This window comes from Nothobranchius furzeri, chromosome 17 (assembly GCF_043380555.1).
Source record: "Nothobranchius furzeri strain GRZ-AD chromosome 17, NfurGRZ-RIMD1, whole genome shotgun sequence".
Lineage (NCBI taxonomy): Eukaryota > Metazoa > Chordata > Actinopteri > Cyprinodontiformes > Nothobranchiidae > Nothobranchius > Nothobranchius furzeri.
Window position 1 is genome coordinate 40,703,114 of NC_091757.1, and position 15,126 is coordinate 40,718,239.

At 38.2% G+C, this 15,126-nt stretch overlaps 1 protein-coding gene across 1 annotated transcript; it reads right to left on the bottom strand.

Annotated features, from left to right (window-relative positions):
* Nucleotides 1-408: 408 nt before the first annotated feature.
* Nucleotides 409-8,685, bottom strand: slc25a37 (solute carrier family 25 member 37). Its single transcript, XM_015972372.3, has 4 exons — nucleotides 8,374-8,685; nucleotides 4,827-5,055; nucleotides 4,527-4,583; nucleotides 409-1,649 (listed from the first exon to the last, which is right to left on the bottom strand). Exons 1-4 carry the CDS (start codon nucleotides 8,566-8,568, stop codon nucleotides 1,120-1,122), a joined length of 1,011 nt encoding a protein of 336 aa, XP_015827858.3. The 5' UTR covers nucleotides 8,569-8,685; the 3' UTR covers nucleotides 409-1,119.
* Between the last annotated feature and the right edge of the window lie 6,441 nt (nucleotides 8,686-15,126).

Genomic DNA, 15,126 nt, shown 5'->3' on the forward strand with positions numbered 1-15,126 from the left:
AAAATGTCCTGACTGTATTACAACTAGACAAAAGGATGGAAAAAGCAGCAAACACACAGCAAATGTGCAACTTCAACACGATGAGAAAAATAAAAGATTAAATTTGATCACGGTTTCCAAAGTCTGCACATTGTTATCGCTCCTAACACTTCATCTGTCAGGCTTGCAATCACAAAATCTGCATGAGAAGCTAAACATCTATTCTGTATATTTATAATATCTGAAAATTTCGAGTCTGCTATGACAACGAAACATCAAGAGACAGAAAATGTAACAGATTATCTCTGGTCCGCATTTGGACCTACGTATAGAGATGTTACAGATGTAGCCACTGGTAACTTAAATATAATTATGTCTTTGACACATATAAGCAGGTGTCTTACAGCAAAAACAAAAGCTCTACATTGTGCATGACTCAGGATAACTGTAGTCTTACAAGGCAAACCACTGGACCGGTCTGGCTGATTAAAACTGAGGAGGAAACAGTGGTAACTTGGTACTAAATGCACATTAAAATAGACAGAGATGACATTTACTAGCATTAAAAATACCATTCAGGTCATCAAGGTCAAACGTGACAAACTCTAAATAAAACGGCTTGTTATGGTATTTTGTGCGTTCTTTAACATACGTTAAACCCAACATGTATGATTATTTCCTATGTGGATAGAAGAAGAAAGTGGAGGAGAAAATGGTTGTGTGTGTGATACCCATGAGGCACTTGGAGTAGACAGTCAGTGAGGAGTGGAAAGAAAACATCTGTTTCCATAAACACAACAACCATAAACAAATGACACTCGGTCTCTTCCACTTCCACAAAGTAGAAGCCAATAAAATAAATAAAAACAAAATTCCAATACTTAGAAAAACAAAGAAAAAACATCATGACGTGGAGAAATTATTATGGTTGGAGTGAAGTGGAGAACGTTTACCAGTCTTTGTCTTCTTCAATACAGTCCTCTTTGTTGCATAGCGTGGTTGTGCGTCGTCACTTCAACTACGAAAACAATACCCCATAATAAAAGGAAAAAATAAGGAGTGGAAATCTACACCACAGCTCCACCCGCGACTTCCCCGTCAGACAAAAGCTAACGCACCTGTAAAACCACACAAACTCCATTACAGCGGACCGGATCCTGCCTCCTGTTCCTGCTGCTGCTTCGTCAGGAAGTATTTGAAGAACTCATACACCGACCAGGCGATGGCAGTAGAGGGCATCTGGTAGATAACCCGAGCTTGGGCCCCTTTGAAGAACGCCGGCGCCCCCCCGAGCCGGTACACCGTCCTGAAGGCATTAGCCATACCTGTCAAGTGGCCGCTGACGTTGATGGAGCTTAGCGCTACGTTCTCTTGAGTGTTGAGCAGCGTTTTACAAACGTCCAGCGGGGTCGTCACAGCGGCAGAGACAGCTCCCGCCACAGCTCCTGACACGATGTGGCTGCTGGGATTGTAGCGCCTGTGGGGGTTTAACTGCTCCTGCATCAGTTCGTAGGTGATGAAGTGAACGGCCTGGAAGGGGATGTTCATGGTCAGCTGTGTGCTGTAGCTGCGGTAGAAGGCTCCGATGCCCTCGGTGTGCGTTACAGTTCGGACACAGTCCAAAAGTCCTCGATACGGAGAGTTGTACATCTGCATCCTCTGCTTTACCACTGGGCAACGGGAGAGAAGCACACCTGTGTTAGCATGGTTTATCACACAGGCAGTGGGGTTTAAGGGTTCTTGATAAATGTGCTGCAAAATTATGTTTTTAAAGAAAATATCCTTTCTGCCAGGGACAAATCAAAACTCACTTAACTTTATTTATTTATTTATTTTGACATTTTGTGACTTTCGAATGTGTAGAAAAAAACGTAGCGTCCTTCACGGAGTTGGAGCTATGGCAGAATGTTTCTCAGAGATAAACAGTCTCAGGTATCAAGAGAAGCTACAACTAATGACGACATAACAGCACTATAGATGTCTGCTGCAAAAGTGTCTGTTTAGTAGTTAAAGATCATTGCATCTTTGTTAAGTTGATGATTTTCTAACATGAAGTAATAATTATTGTGCACCTTTAATATTTTGCTTCCAAGCTGTCAGGACTTCCAGTAGTTGAGGAACAATTCTTCACAATTTCTGGATGATTGTCAAAGTTTTTCTTCATCCTCTTGGCTGATCCTCAGACCAGTGCCTGACCATTTTCAGAGGAATGTGTTTTTGTTTGTTAAGACACTAAATATTGACCGTTAAATCAACCATTCATAACTCAAAAAGGTATTAAGTTGTTTCAACAATCCATTTTATAATTTGGTCATAAGGAGTGCTTTTGTTTAATGACTATGAAAACCCCCAAAGATAACTCAGTCTGATACATAAAATAGTAATTTTGCTCCAACAGGATGACTCCCAAAGAGCCATTAGCTGAAAACTCAGAGTGAATCATGTGAGATTTGATTAATCTCTCAAGTCCGGTTTCAGGTCTTTACTGGATTATCCGTATTTATTTTCTTCTTAAAGACGTGGGGTACATCAACAGTTTCTTTTGGGAAGACCCTCCTTCTTTTGCCCTTTACTTCTTCACTTTGCAGAACGACTAAGCTGCACAATATGCGGTCTGGCATGAGGATGGAAAATCAGTGAAAGAAGCTGTAAAAAATAGCCAAGAAATCTAAATAGACTGTAGCAGACTACTAGATAATTTATTTGATCTGGGGCACAACTTAGGTCATGTATCCACTGTTTATCTGTCCTGCACAGAAAAGTATGCTGGAGTGTTTATTCTTTACACAGTCAGATTAGATGCGGCAGCAGCCATGATTTTCACATCTTGTTCGAGTAAAATGAGATTTTTGATGGACACAGATCTTTATGTACTGATCCAAAAGAAATGTACCAGGTCACCAAATGGGTAGGGCCAAGCTAAGAATAAAAACTAATGCATGAGGAGATTTGGAGCCCTTTTGACCGATGACCATGAGGGGTCACTTCAGAGGGTCACATTTGTACCATTTCCTATGCTTTTTCTTGGTCTCATAGACATGAATACGTAGAAACCCCATTGGGTACTGGAGAACATTAAGTGTCACCGCCATACTGTGTGGGCTCCTCACTCTCCAAACCTAACTGGAGTCAACTCTGAGTGAGCTACTATGCCCGTTTTTTGAGTAGCCTACGGTTGCAACAACTACTGAAAACAGATCACACTACTAGTGACTTTTCTAGCCTACCTGTTGGTATTTAATATTTTTATTTATTTTGCTTAATTAATAATTATTTTAATTATCAAGCCATACTATATGTCTGACTTTGTGAAAAAGCATAATAAAATGTGTTTTTTAGTTAGTTAAGCAACTTCCTCAGTAAAAAAATGCATTGGGGGCAAATGGGGACCCATTCAAGATGGTGGCCCACTGCTATGCCAGCTCTGATAGACAGCACCAACTGGGTGTCTACGTATATGATGTCTGTGGTTGGTCTAGCCACGTCTATCATTGGCCTGAGCAGTGTTATATCTTGCCAATCACAGCTCTCAATGGTTTGGTGGGCAGGGATTAGCACCAGCGCTGCCACAAAGGGAACCAACAAATATGGCAGTGGCTCATTTGGAATGACTGTCATCAACTTTGGACTATTTAGATTTGGGCTTTTCTGAGTCAAGAGCAGATAGAGGTAATTAAGTCCTTCATTTAGACAAAGGATGTATTTGCATCATCTTTGATCGTGTGGACTGGTGTACTGTCCCGCTGACTGACATCCATAGTGGTGATTATGTCATGTTGTTCATTGCTCTGATTAGGGATGGGTACTGAATTCGGTACTTTGAAGGCACTGACTGAATGCCATGACACTGACCAAAGACAGATTCACGCGATATAAAACGGTGCCTTGTTTTGGCACCTTAAGACTTTAGTAGACTTTGGCTCTCTAAAGTTTGGGTCCTCATCACTAATTGTGATGGGTGACTGAAAATGATGACAACAATCTAAGTGAAGCATCATCATCTTAATCTGCTCCAGCAGGTAAATAAACTGTTTAAGATGACGTTAGCTTGATATTTTAGCTTCTGGTAACTTCAGCTAAAAGTGCGTTTGATTCCCCCTAGAAATTCTGAATTCCAAGTAGGAAAAATCAGCAGTTTGAAAAAGAACAGCAATAGAAATGAAGATACACATTAAATTTAGTTCACGGCAAAGACATTAGCTTCAGTTTAATTTAATGGTTTTTCCTAGGTACTGGGAGTTAGTACCGTATCAATTCAAATGTCAAAGGCACCCATCCCTAGCTCTGATTGGTCCTAGCATTGTCCAATAGCATGCAAAGACTGCTTGAAAGACAGCCATAGATTCCACCCCACAACTGAACTCTCTCTATGGGTTGTGGCCAGATTGTATATTCACATATAAAACATAACTTGCCAGGATAGAAAAAAACTACTTTGAAAAGTGTTATTTTTGTTTATGTATGGTTAAACCTTTTGCAGAGTAATATAGAAAGGTATCTTTGAAATATTGTGACATAAAAAACAACAGGTCTGATGTTTCCATTACCTTCAGCTGGATTCATGACAGCATCATGGAGAACGGTAGCAACACTCCCCGCCACACCTGATCAAACAACAAATCCTGTTGAGTCTAAAAATCATTTCACTTTGTTTCTCATAAATCAGAGGCAAAATCCTACGACATCCTGGACTGAATTAACAACCTGTTCCTCTCTAAGGAATAAAAATAAATAAACGATGACATAGACTGGGTAGAATTTCTGGTGTTTAGCACGTTTGTCCTGGCTAGAGTAAACTGTGTATGAATTATCCCGGGATGCTGTGAGCAGCTGTGTGGAGGTTGTACCGTTGGCTATGTGGCTGTTGCCTCCACTCTGGATGATGTCACTCAGTGAGCGCTTCACCTGCTCATAGCAGGCAAAGTAGAGAGCATGAGCGGGCCCCGCTCCCAGTGCTGTGATGTTGAGGCCCCTCAGCGGTCTGAGGACCCCTTCTGTTCGAATGATCTTTTTCAGAGCTTCATACACACTTTTGTATTGTGCATTAGGGTCCGGCTGCAAGCTCTGCATCCGTGTCTGCAGTGAATAAAATACAATTATTAATAATTTGATGCTAACTTCTTGATTTCTTCATCTACTGTAAAACTGCCACAATCGTCAGATGAAAATCCTGGCACCACTGAGGTCTTGTCTGAACGAGGGTGGGAGGCAGTGGCAGCGCTTTGTTTTACTCCATCATGCCAAGTTATCTGGACAACACAAAGTGTGTTTTTATTTGAAAAGAGATGTGAGGAGATTAGGCTGCATCTGTCTTCCTCAGCATGTTCTCCTGTGTTTCCTTCCTTCGGTTTGACAATAAAATATCAGTTACATTTCCGCTGCACACAAATTTGGGAACTCTGGCACGCAAAACTTGGCAGCATGGATTATAATTTAAACGGTTGTGACTTTATACTGCTGATTCCCCTCATGCAGGATTTGTCTCATATGGGTTTGTCTAATGCCAATATGAGGAGGTCATGGTCTGCTGAGGCCGATATGTGTTGCCAATTTTAAGGGTTTACGCCTTATTTACATGCTAAAATGTCCCTAATAACAGTGAATGTGCAATATTTCTGAAATTAATTGTTTTTGAACAATGAATTTAACCAATTCTTGAATATTAATACGGACTAATCAGGTTTAATCAGATTAATTTTAATCAGGATTCAAATTAAACATTTAGCCAGAGTTTAAACAATTCAATAAACTGCTCAAGTATAAAATAAAACAGGTGAATAAAAAACAAATAACAGCTGACAATAATGTTCTGCAGGATTTATTAAGCAGACGTTTATATATATTTAAATAAAATTCAACAGCATCACCAGACTGCCCGCGAATGTGCCCGATTTTAAATCAGCTCAACTAGTTATTAATTGGCCGATACATACAAACACAATAAAAATCGGCCTGGTACATCGATCAATGCCTAACCGTTACTGCCAAACAGCTAAACGATGAATGATATTTAAAATTACATTAATCAGAAGTTAAATGAAAGAAAGAAATCTGTGAAACTAATTAAACCAAGTGAGGAAATAAGGAATATGAGACTAACAGGTAGCTAGGTCAAAAAGAACTAAACTAATCAATTTTTTATTTCTATCAAATTTGCATTTATTTGTAAACTTCAAATATATATTATGTAAAGTTTCAACATCAGCTGTAGCAAGAAAACAAATGATTTAACAATCATTCGTTACCACGTATGGCATCTTATCCTTTAACCTTGGTCAGATGTGGTTCAGCAGCTGTATACTAATCAGCACCAGAAAAGCAGTTACACACACACCCTGAGCTGCACCAGGCCGATTCCAAACATGTGTGGCTGATAAGACACCCCTCCCAGTGTTAATAACGACTACTCCCAGATTTCCTACAACTATGAGTTTTAGTGGAGAATAAGACAAACGTTTAGCTCTAAACATTCAAATAAATACTGTTTGACTTCTGTTATTCTGTTAAACCCTGAACCGGCGTCAGACACCAACTCAACACTTCCTCTCACATGCTTCTCAATTTAAATGCTATGTACGGTACTCCTTTTGATGGCATGGTGAAATAGGAAGAAGGAGCTGGGTAATTTCCAGATAATTTCTAATAAAACTGAACGAGTAGGTGTCTTTAGCCGTAAAGTTCTTGTGAAAGCTTGGAAACTCGAAGAGGAAATGACAACACTAGTTTGGGTAATAAAACCTTATGAGTCAATGTGTACAAATGCTAAGATGATGATATAATAAAGTGGATTAAATTACTTTAGTATAGTGAATGTGTTATGTTTTTGATGCATTGGTTAAACAAGCATGTCAAATTATAAAAAACAACACTGCATTGTTAGAGAACAATGAATGAGCAAAACGAGGGAGTTTGTGGGGGTGGGTGGGCTGCAGGGACAAAGTCCATACAAGCAGTTTGCCATTTACTTTGGGAAACCTCATAACGAGCTAACTCATTATGTAGAAAACTGATTGAAACCCAACTGCAGAAGCATAAATCCTGCCGCCTTCATGGCACACCAAGAAAAAATTGGACCTATCACATTATTCATTTCAGAAAAACTAACTTTTTTTACACTTTACTTTTACGCAAGTCAAGTTGTGTTGAAGGTGCATAAAAAATCAAGAATAACATTTTATCACATAACCTCAAAATAATAATTATAAAAAAATGTTTTGTTTCTGATTAGTTTTTTTTTTTTTTTTTTTTTTTTTTTTTTTTTTTTTTTTTTTTGCATTTTTCATTGAAAAGATCAGCCACCCACTACATACAAGCTTCTAACTCCTATTCCCAAGGCTGGATGGCACACATGGAGATGACAAAGATGTTTCAGCATCCTAATGTTTGGAGTTAGGGTTTTACACAGATTTGCAATGCCTTCTCCTGGAATAAATTTCAGTGGAGTCATTAAGAATAAATAAGTATTTTAAGCATGAAAGAGATAAAAAAAATATATACAAAACTGTTGAGAAACAATTAAATGTTTCTAATACCTGGCCAGCAAAACTGCTACAGCTGAGTAGCATTTGTAAACATATACAGAAAATAAATTATTACTTCTTTGTGTGTAGCTACTTATTGTAATCATGCCTTTAATAATTAATCTGATGTAAATAATGAAGTAAACACAAAAATACTGAGCTTCAAGTGTGTTGATCTAGTCTTTATTTATCCTGGATTATTTAAGTAATGCTTAGAGCTCAACAGAGTCCAGGGTGATGATAGTGTTCACATATTCACTATTAATACACACGCTAGTAGAAGTTTATATCCCAGATAAAAATAAACAGTGGGGTGGTTAATATGGTTTTGTTTTTATTCAAAAGGCACTTTGAGATATATAATAGAACAAACCTTGACCGTCACTAAGCCTACATAATGGCTGGAAAATGAGTAAGCACATTTTATTTAACTGTTAACGATAAAATGAACGATTAAAATGAACTAGAAATAGGTGTAAAACTTTTAAATACCGAGTTTATATGATTAAAATGCTAAAATTGCTAAAATGCTCAAATTTAAAAGTGATAGCGAGTTTGATCTGGGGTTACAGTGACTCGCCGGGCGTTTGTTGATAGCTAAGTTGGTGACTGCACAGAGACTCAAAAACTTGCTCGTTTCAAGAAGGAAGTTTTAATTCCTAGTCTGATTAACTTTAGTGACCAGTTCAACTAGTTTGTTTGGTCTGTTTGGAAACAGCCTGAAGTGGCTCAATGAGCTAACACACTCAGGCTAATTTCGCAGCTAACGCCCGTTAGCGCACATAATTAGTGGCTAGTTAGGCTAATTAGCATAAGAGCTAAGGAGGTAAAAAACACTCGTAACTAATTAACCAACTGCCTCGGAGTGCGTTACCTTGACTGAGTCCACGGGGTACATCACCGTGTGCTCCAGCACGCCTGCCACAGCTCCTGCTGTCATGTGGGTCAGCACTGAGACATGAGGTGGTAAACTCTCGTATTCCCCCTCACTTTTAAATGCCCCATCGTCTTCGCTTTGGTCCTGCGGCATCTCCAGCGACGCCACCGCACGGTCCGAGCTCAATTCCATGGGTGGTGAGCCCTCTCAACGGCGGTCTTCACGCTGGTGGAGGTAACGGTGGCGGCATGGATAACCACAACATCGGCATCACTACTATTTCACTGGAGTTCCCAGTGCCCGGATGACGTATCCACCTTGAGGCGTGGTTTGCCCAACATAGGCCAATAAAATTCAAAGTATATATTAAGGAGGCGGGCTTTTAGTGTGAAGATCCAATCAAAAGTCTCAATGGTGAATTCTTGTTTCACCCCGCCCGTGTGATGTGTACTTCCATAGGTTTGAATGGGTTTGACAGAAGCGCTTTTTTTTTATCTCCCTGCTCTGCTTGGGTTAGATAAGTAGGTGTGGCCTCCCTATCAGGCGTCACGTGTTCAGGAAATAAAGCTGTTTTCTGTTCAAAATGTCCTACCTTACATCACATCTCACTGTTTACCACTGAAATAAATTCAAAGATAGTTGGTCTAATACAAATAAATAGATAAGTAGCTTAGGGTTTCCTCTGCTTCAAATGACTCAGTTAAAGGTAAAATTATTAATTCCAGCTCCAGAAAAAACCCCAAGGAAGCTAAAAACAATGTTTTCGTCAAAAGTAATAATACGGATGAGACAGCAGCAAAAATGTAATTTATTTAGTCAAAAAAAATCTATTGCGCCCTTTCACCCAATACTTTGTTGAATTTGAACATATTGGTGTGAAAACATAAGTCCTACTGACAGTCATGTGTGATCACTCACATGAATTAGCCTGGAGTGAAAGAACGAAGCCTCTTATTCAATATTCACACATTTATTGTTAAGTTCCAGCCTTTGAGTTACCCGAATGATGCTGTTTTCTATTTTCAGACTTTCAGGTCTGTGTTTATTTTGATCAGAATTAAACATGGTGATTAGTTGGATTTTGTATTTTATTTTTGATGCACCTTTTGTGTTCAGGGATCTTTTTCTTTTGTACAATTTATTAATTAAATTTGATTTCTTCACACAAACAGGTTTGGGCTGATAAATTACCTCGGGTTGCCAAGGCCTGAAACACAAGCTCTACACACAAAGAGCTAAGTATTATCCTTGTGGGTGTTGACTAAACACATGGACGTAATTTACCGTGTCCCCCTACTTCTAAAGTGAAAATTACGTCCATGACTAAACATGTGCCATATCAGTGACTGGGTATTATAATAAGACTGGCTCGTTAGAGAGACAAATGTCAAGCAGAGCTATAGCTAATTCTCAGTAAAAATAACTAACACATAAAAAGATTTAAAAACAGAATCCATCCATCTTGCAGGTAATTGATGATATGACTTTTTAAGGTATAATTTAAGCTCAAACACGACTAAACAAGTTTACTTTGCTTCTATGTGCAAAACATTTTCACTTTTTGGACTTTATTGACTTTTTGTTTGGATTCCTGACTGAGCATCCTTCAACAATATGATATGGGCCTGGTCATTACCAAACAATAACTTTGCTTTTCATCTGAACCTTTTTTGTTGTTGTTGTTGTTCTGCCTTTTAAGAGTCGGGTCAATTTTTTCTACTCAACAGCCTTTTTCCTTTTTAATTTTCCGATTTAATTAAAAAAATCTGTCTCTGATTATCTAGGATAGAAACAGCTGATTAGGTTAAAACATGAGAAAACCAAAGTGAATGTTTCATTAATGGGACATCTTTGTCCAAAATTGACTCTTTATTCCTGAAGGTGTGAACGGGAATTTCTTTGATTTGTTACTCATCTGTGAAAGTGGTGGTCAGACCTTGTCAGGGATGAAGACCTCAAACTGGTTTGATAAATATTCCCAGTTAAAACAAGAAAAATGACTTTCCAAATCACAAAATGATCCCATCATAAATATACCATTAAAATATGAATATAAATGATATTTTAAAAAAATCCTTCCATTCTGATTTAAATTATTTGACGCTGACTTTACCATCAAAATAGTTCATGAAGACCCATCAGCTTTTTGCAACGGCTGATGTCATTTTTTTTAACATATCGGTATCGGTCCGTTTACAACCAAATATATGAGGGGGCTGATAATGTGTGATTGTTTAGTCATGAGATCAATCGCTGGATATTTAGGAGTGTGTAATGGCAATGACCTGACGATACAATATAAATCTCAAAACAAGAGAGAGGATATAATTTATTGCAATATTAAAATAAATTTTATTTGTAAGTGCATTTCAGGACTCTTAAGGTCACTTTAACAGAAATTACATGATACAGGTTAAAACACTCTTTAAGTTAAAATACAAGTCAAACAGTTAAACAGACACAAGTTAAAAACGGAAACAGTAAAATGCTAAAATACTAAACTAATAATTCAAGTTTAAATTATCAACAGATAAGTCGTAAATAATCAATCAATAGATCATTATTATAAAGATATACATTGCACATTAACACGTTAGTTAAAATCTACATGATAGAACATTAGGAAGTACATAGTCAAACAAATGTTTGCAGTTACATTAGGTATTCGAGAAAGCCGGCCTGAATAAATACATTTTCAGTAGTGATTTAAACTGGATGATACAACTGGCCATACGGATGTCTGATGGGATACTATTCCACAACCACGGAGCCAGTGAGCCAAAAGACGTAAGACCCATAGAGGATAGACGGACTTGAGGTATAACAATCAAATTACTGGAAGTTGAGCAAAGTGTACGAGGTGGTGTAGACTGAGTAGACACGGGGGCCATGTTGAGTTTTAAATGTTAAAAGTAATATTTTTAATTCAATGCGGTAACTTACTGGGAGCCAATGAAGCTCCTCAAGAATAAGAGGAATCTGTTGAGAGGAGGGTGTCCGGTTAATGGTATGTGCTGCCGCATTCTGTACCAACTGAAGTTTGTGAAGAGGTTTCTGTGGTAGACCACCAGCGAGTAAGTCATTCCAGTAGTCCAGACGAGATGTAACCAGGGCATTTACAAGAACCTTAGTGTCATTTACAGTCAAAGATAAACATAATCGATTAATGTTGCGCAAATGACAGTACGTAGACCTAACCAATCCATTTACATGCACATTAAATGAGAGTGTTATCTAAGATAACACCAAAATTTTTAACCTGAGCTGACAATGAAATAGGAGGATTATCAATATTGAGTGATAGCTTATGAGATCTGACCGTTTTTGATTTGGTTCCAACTATGAGGAGTTCTGTTTTATTACCATTAAGTTTCAAGAGATTATTAGCAAACCAGGTCTGTATTTCACTTAAGCACCTTGTTATAGTCATAGTAGGTAGTGACTCAACCAATGAAGAAGAGATATACATTTGAGTATCATCTGCATAACAATCAAAGTTTACATTATACTTCCTTAAAATTTCTCCTAGCGGGAGAATGTATGGGCTTAAATAAGGGCCAAAATGTTTGTGTAGTTAAAAGAAAAATTTGAAATTGAAAATATGTAAACTGAAAGCAAAAGTCAAATTTTTAGAGTGAACTTTAAAAAAGAAAGACTTGGATTTAAAATAAAATCAAACGTTTGGAATATTTGTAAGAATTGAAACCCCAATGATATTTTTATTTAGATTTTTTCTGAGTAAACTTTACTAAAGAATTTTCAGTAATTTTTTTTTAATTATTGTTTTTTTTAAAAATCCATTCAGTCTCAGATTACATTTTTTCACATTCAGATCCTTTAAATTAATGTACAAAAAATTTCTTCAGGTTCAGATTTTTCTTTCAGCTTCAGATTTTTTTTTTCACTTTCGGATCTGTATTTTTCAGTTACAGACTTTTGGCCCTGTTTTGGCCTGGTGGGCGTGGCTACACAGAGAGGGGCGGGGAATCATGAGTGACAGCAGGCCGCTGGAGGCTGAAGACGGCCCATTTTTCATGTTGCCTTCAGGAAACCTGGGAATAAACACAATTTATCAAACACCTCCTGCACTGTATTATTTGATAATGGTTAGATAACATGTCATGCATAAGTGCTTAAACTCAGTTACTAAAGCTCTTTCAATCAGTAATGTGTACAAATTACACAGTGACTGATCAATTATGAGAAGTTTTCCCAACCACTACGTGAGAAGTGATCATTTCCCATGCTCTCAAAGTAGCATACGTGGGTGCTGCTGTTGTGCCTCAGGGAACGATGGCGTCGTCATCCAACAACACTGCTGGTGCGAACAGTCAGGTGAGTGTTTAAGTTTGGAAAAGTTACACTGCAGTCTGTGAATGCTAAGAATTTACGAAGTGGCTATTGTTATGGTTAAAAGTAAGATTCATTTTTCGGCTATTCTGTTTTTTTATTTAATTTTCATGGTGAAATCAGTAGCCGTTTTAGGCACGGTCAGACAGGGCAGTTGTCCGGGGGCGGCATTTTTTCATGACACAAAAGGGACGCACAAGCGCTGAGTAAAAAAATAAAAAAGAAAGAAATCTGCGCCGCACCGAGGTTTATATTCAATCTGTCATATCACAGAGTCTGGATTGGAAACAGCAAGTTGGCGCCCCCTGCAGCTGCAGGCGCTCCTGCTGACTGAGAGGGTTCAGGTGGGTGCACCGTGTGTGTATGAAGAAGAGGAAGGGGAGGGGTGCGGCGGGGGAATTCACCTCTGGGTCTTTCCCAGGCCCCCACAATGCGGCTGGTGGTTTTAGCTTTTTCATGTTCATCTCTTCTGTTTGGCTCTTGACTCAATAAGTTTCCTTTAGTCAGGACTAAACAATTTGACCTGGGGGGGGTGACCACAAAATCGTTTTGTTTTTCCTTTTTTTATTCGGCCATTTCACACAATTCAGAAAAACCTGAAAGAATGATAGGCCTGTGTTTATGATATTATGAATGAAATGTGTGTTAAATGGAAGAACATCAAGATGTGATTGACTTTAGCCATGTTAATACAGTTGATTCAGCCCCTACCCGCTCATTTCATTTGGGAAAGACCCAGAGGTGAATTCCCCCGCCGCACCCCTCCCCTTCCTCTTCTTCATACACTCACAGTGCACCTGAACCCTCTCAGTCAGCAGGAGCGCCTGCAGCTGCAGGGGGCGCCAACTTGTTGTTTCCAATCCAGACTCTGTGATATGACAGATAGAATAGAAAACCTCGGTGCGGCACAGATTTCTTTCTTTTTTATTTTTTTACTCAGCGCTTGTGCGTCCCTTTTGTGTCATGAAAAAATGCCGCCCCCGGACAACTTCCCTGTCTGTCCGTGCCTAAAACTGCTACTGATTTCACCATAAAAATTAAATAAAAAAAACAGAATAGCCGAAAAATGAATCTTACTTTTAACCATAACAATAGCCACTTCGTAAATTCTTAGCATTCACAGACTGCAGTGTAACTTTTCCAAACTTAAACACTCACCTGACTGTTCGCACCAGCAGTGTTGTTGGAAGACGACACCATCGTTCCCTGAGGCACAACAGCAGCACCCACGCATTTGAGAGCTATGAGAGCATGGGAAATGATCACTTCTCACGTAGTGGTTGGGAAAACTTCTCATAATTGATCAGTCACTGTGTAATTTGTACACATTACTGATTGAAAGAGCTTTAGTAACTGAGTTTAAGCAGTTATGCATGACATGTTATCTAACCATTATCAAATAATACAGTGCAGGAGGTGTTTGATAAATTGTGTTTATTCCCAGGTTTCCTGAAGGCAACATGAAAAATGGGCCGTCTACAGCCTCCAGCGGCCTGCTGTCACTCATGATTCCCCGCCCCTCTCTGTGTAGCCACGCCCACCAGGCCAAAACAGGGCCAAAAGTCTGTAACTGAAAAATACAGATCCGAAAGTGAAAAAAAAAATCTGAAGCTGAAAGAAAAATCTGAACCTGAAGAAATTTTTGTACATTAATTAAAAAGATCTGAATGTGAAAAAAATGTAACCTGAGACTGAATGGATTTTTAAAAAAACAATAATTAAAAAAAATTACTGAAAATTCTTTAGTAAAGTTTACTCAGAAAAATTCTAAATAAAAATACCATTGGAGTTCAAGTTCTTACAAATATTCCAAACGTTTGATTTTATTTTAAATCCAAGTCTTTCCTTTTCAAAGTTCACTCTAAAAATTTGACTTTTGCTTTCAGTTTACATATTTTCAATTTCAAATTTTTCTTTTAACTACACAAACATTATGGCCCTTATTTAAGCCCATAAGAATGCAGATATAAATAAAATCGGACCCAAAACTGAACCTTGAGGGACCCCACATGATAAGTGGTGTGAGGTGAGATTTGGATAACATTATTTAAACAAAATGTGAACGGTCAGAAAGGTACGATTTGAACCACGAAAGTGCAGTGCATAAAAGTCAGACAATATTTGCAATTTTTTGGACTGAACTTAATTCAACAACTCAGGTCAGATGCTTGTAAACCACATTCAGTGCCATCACCAGAGTTTATGATGGTGGTGGTAAAACTGCTGTCATCTAGCAGACTTTGAATAGCACACAATAAAGTAAATGTTTGCATGTAAAATCTCAACAAAAATCTATACACTGATTTCATATAATGGTTCAGTATCTGAACACAAAATATTGGATATTTCAGTGTGGTTAATTTCTTACATCTCTACTTATCTAAACGTAATATCGGTAAA

Excerpts from the sequence above, each read along its gene's own strand:
- slc25a37 (XM_015972372.3), bottom strand. The coding sequence starts at position 8,568 with ATGGAATTGAGCTCGGACCGTGCGGTGGCGTCGCTGGAGATGCCGCAG. Across the intron at positions 5,056-8,373 it reads ACCCCGTGGACTCAGTCAAG|ACACGGATGCAGAGCTTGCA; the intron begins GTAACGCACTCC and ends TATTCACTGCAG. Across the intron at positions 4,584-4,826 it reads CAACAGCCACATAGCCAACG|GTGTGGCGGGGAGTGTTGCT; the intron begins GTACAACCTCCA and ends TTGTTTGATCAG.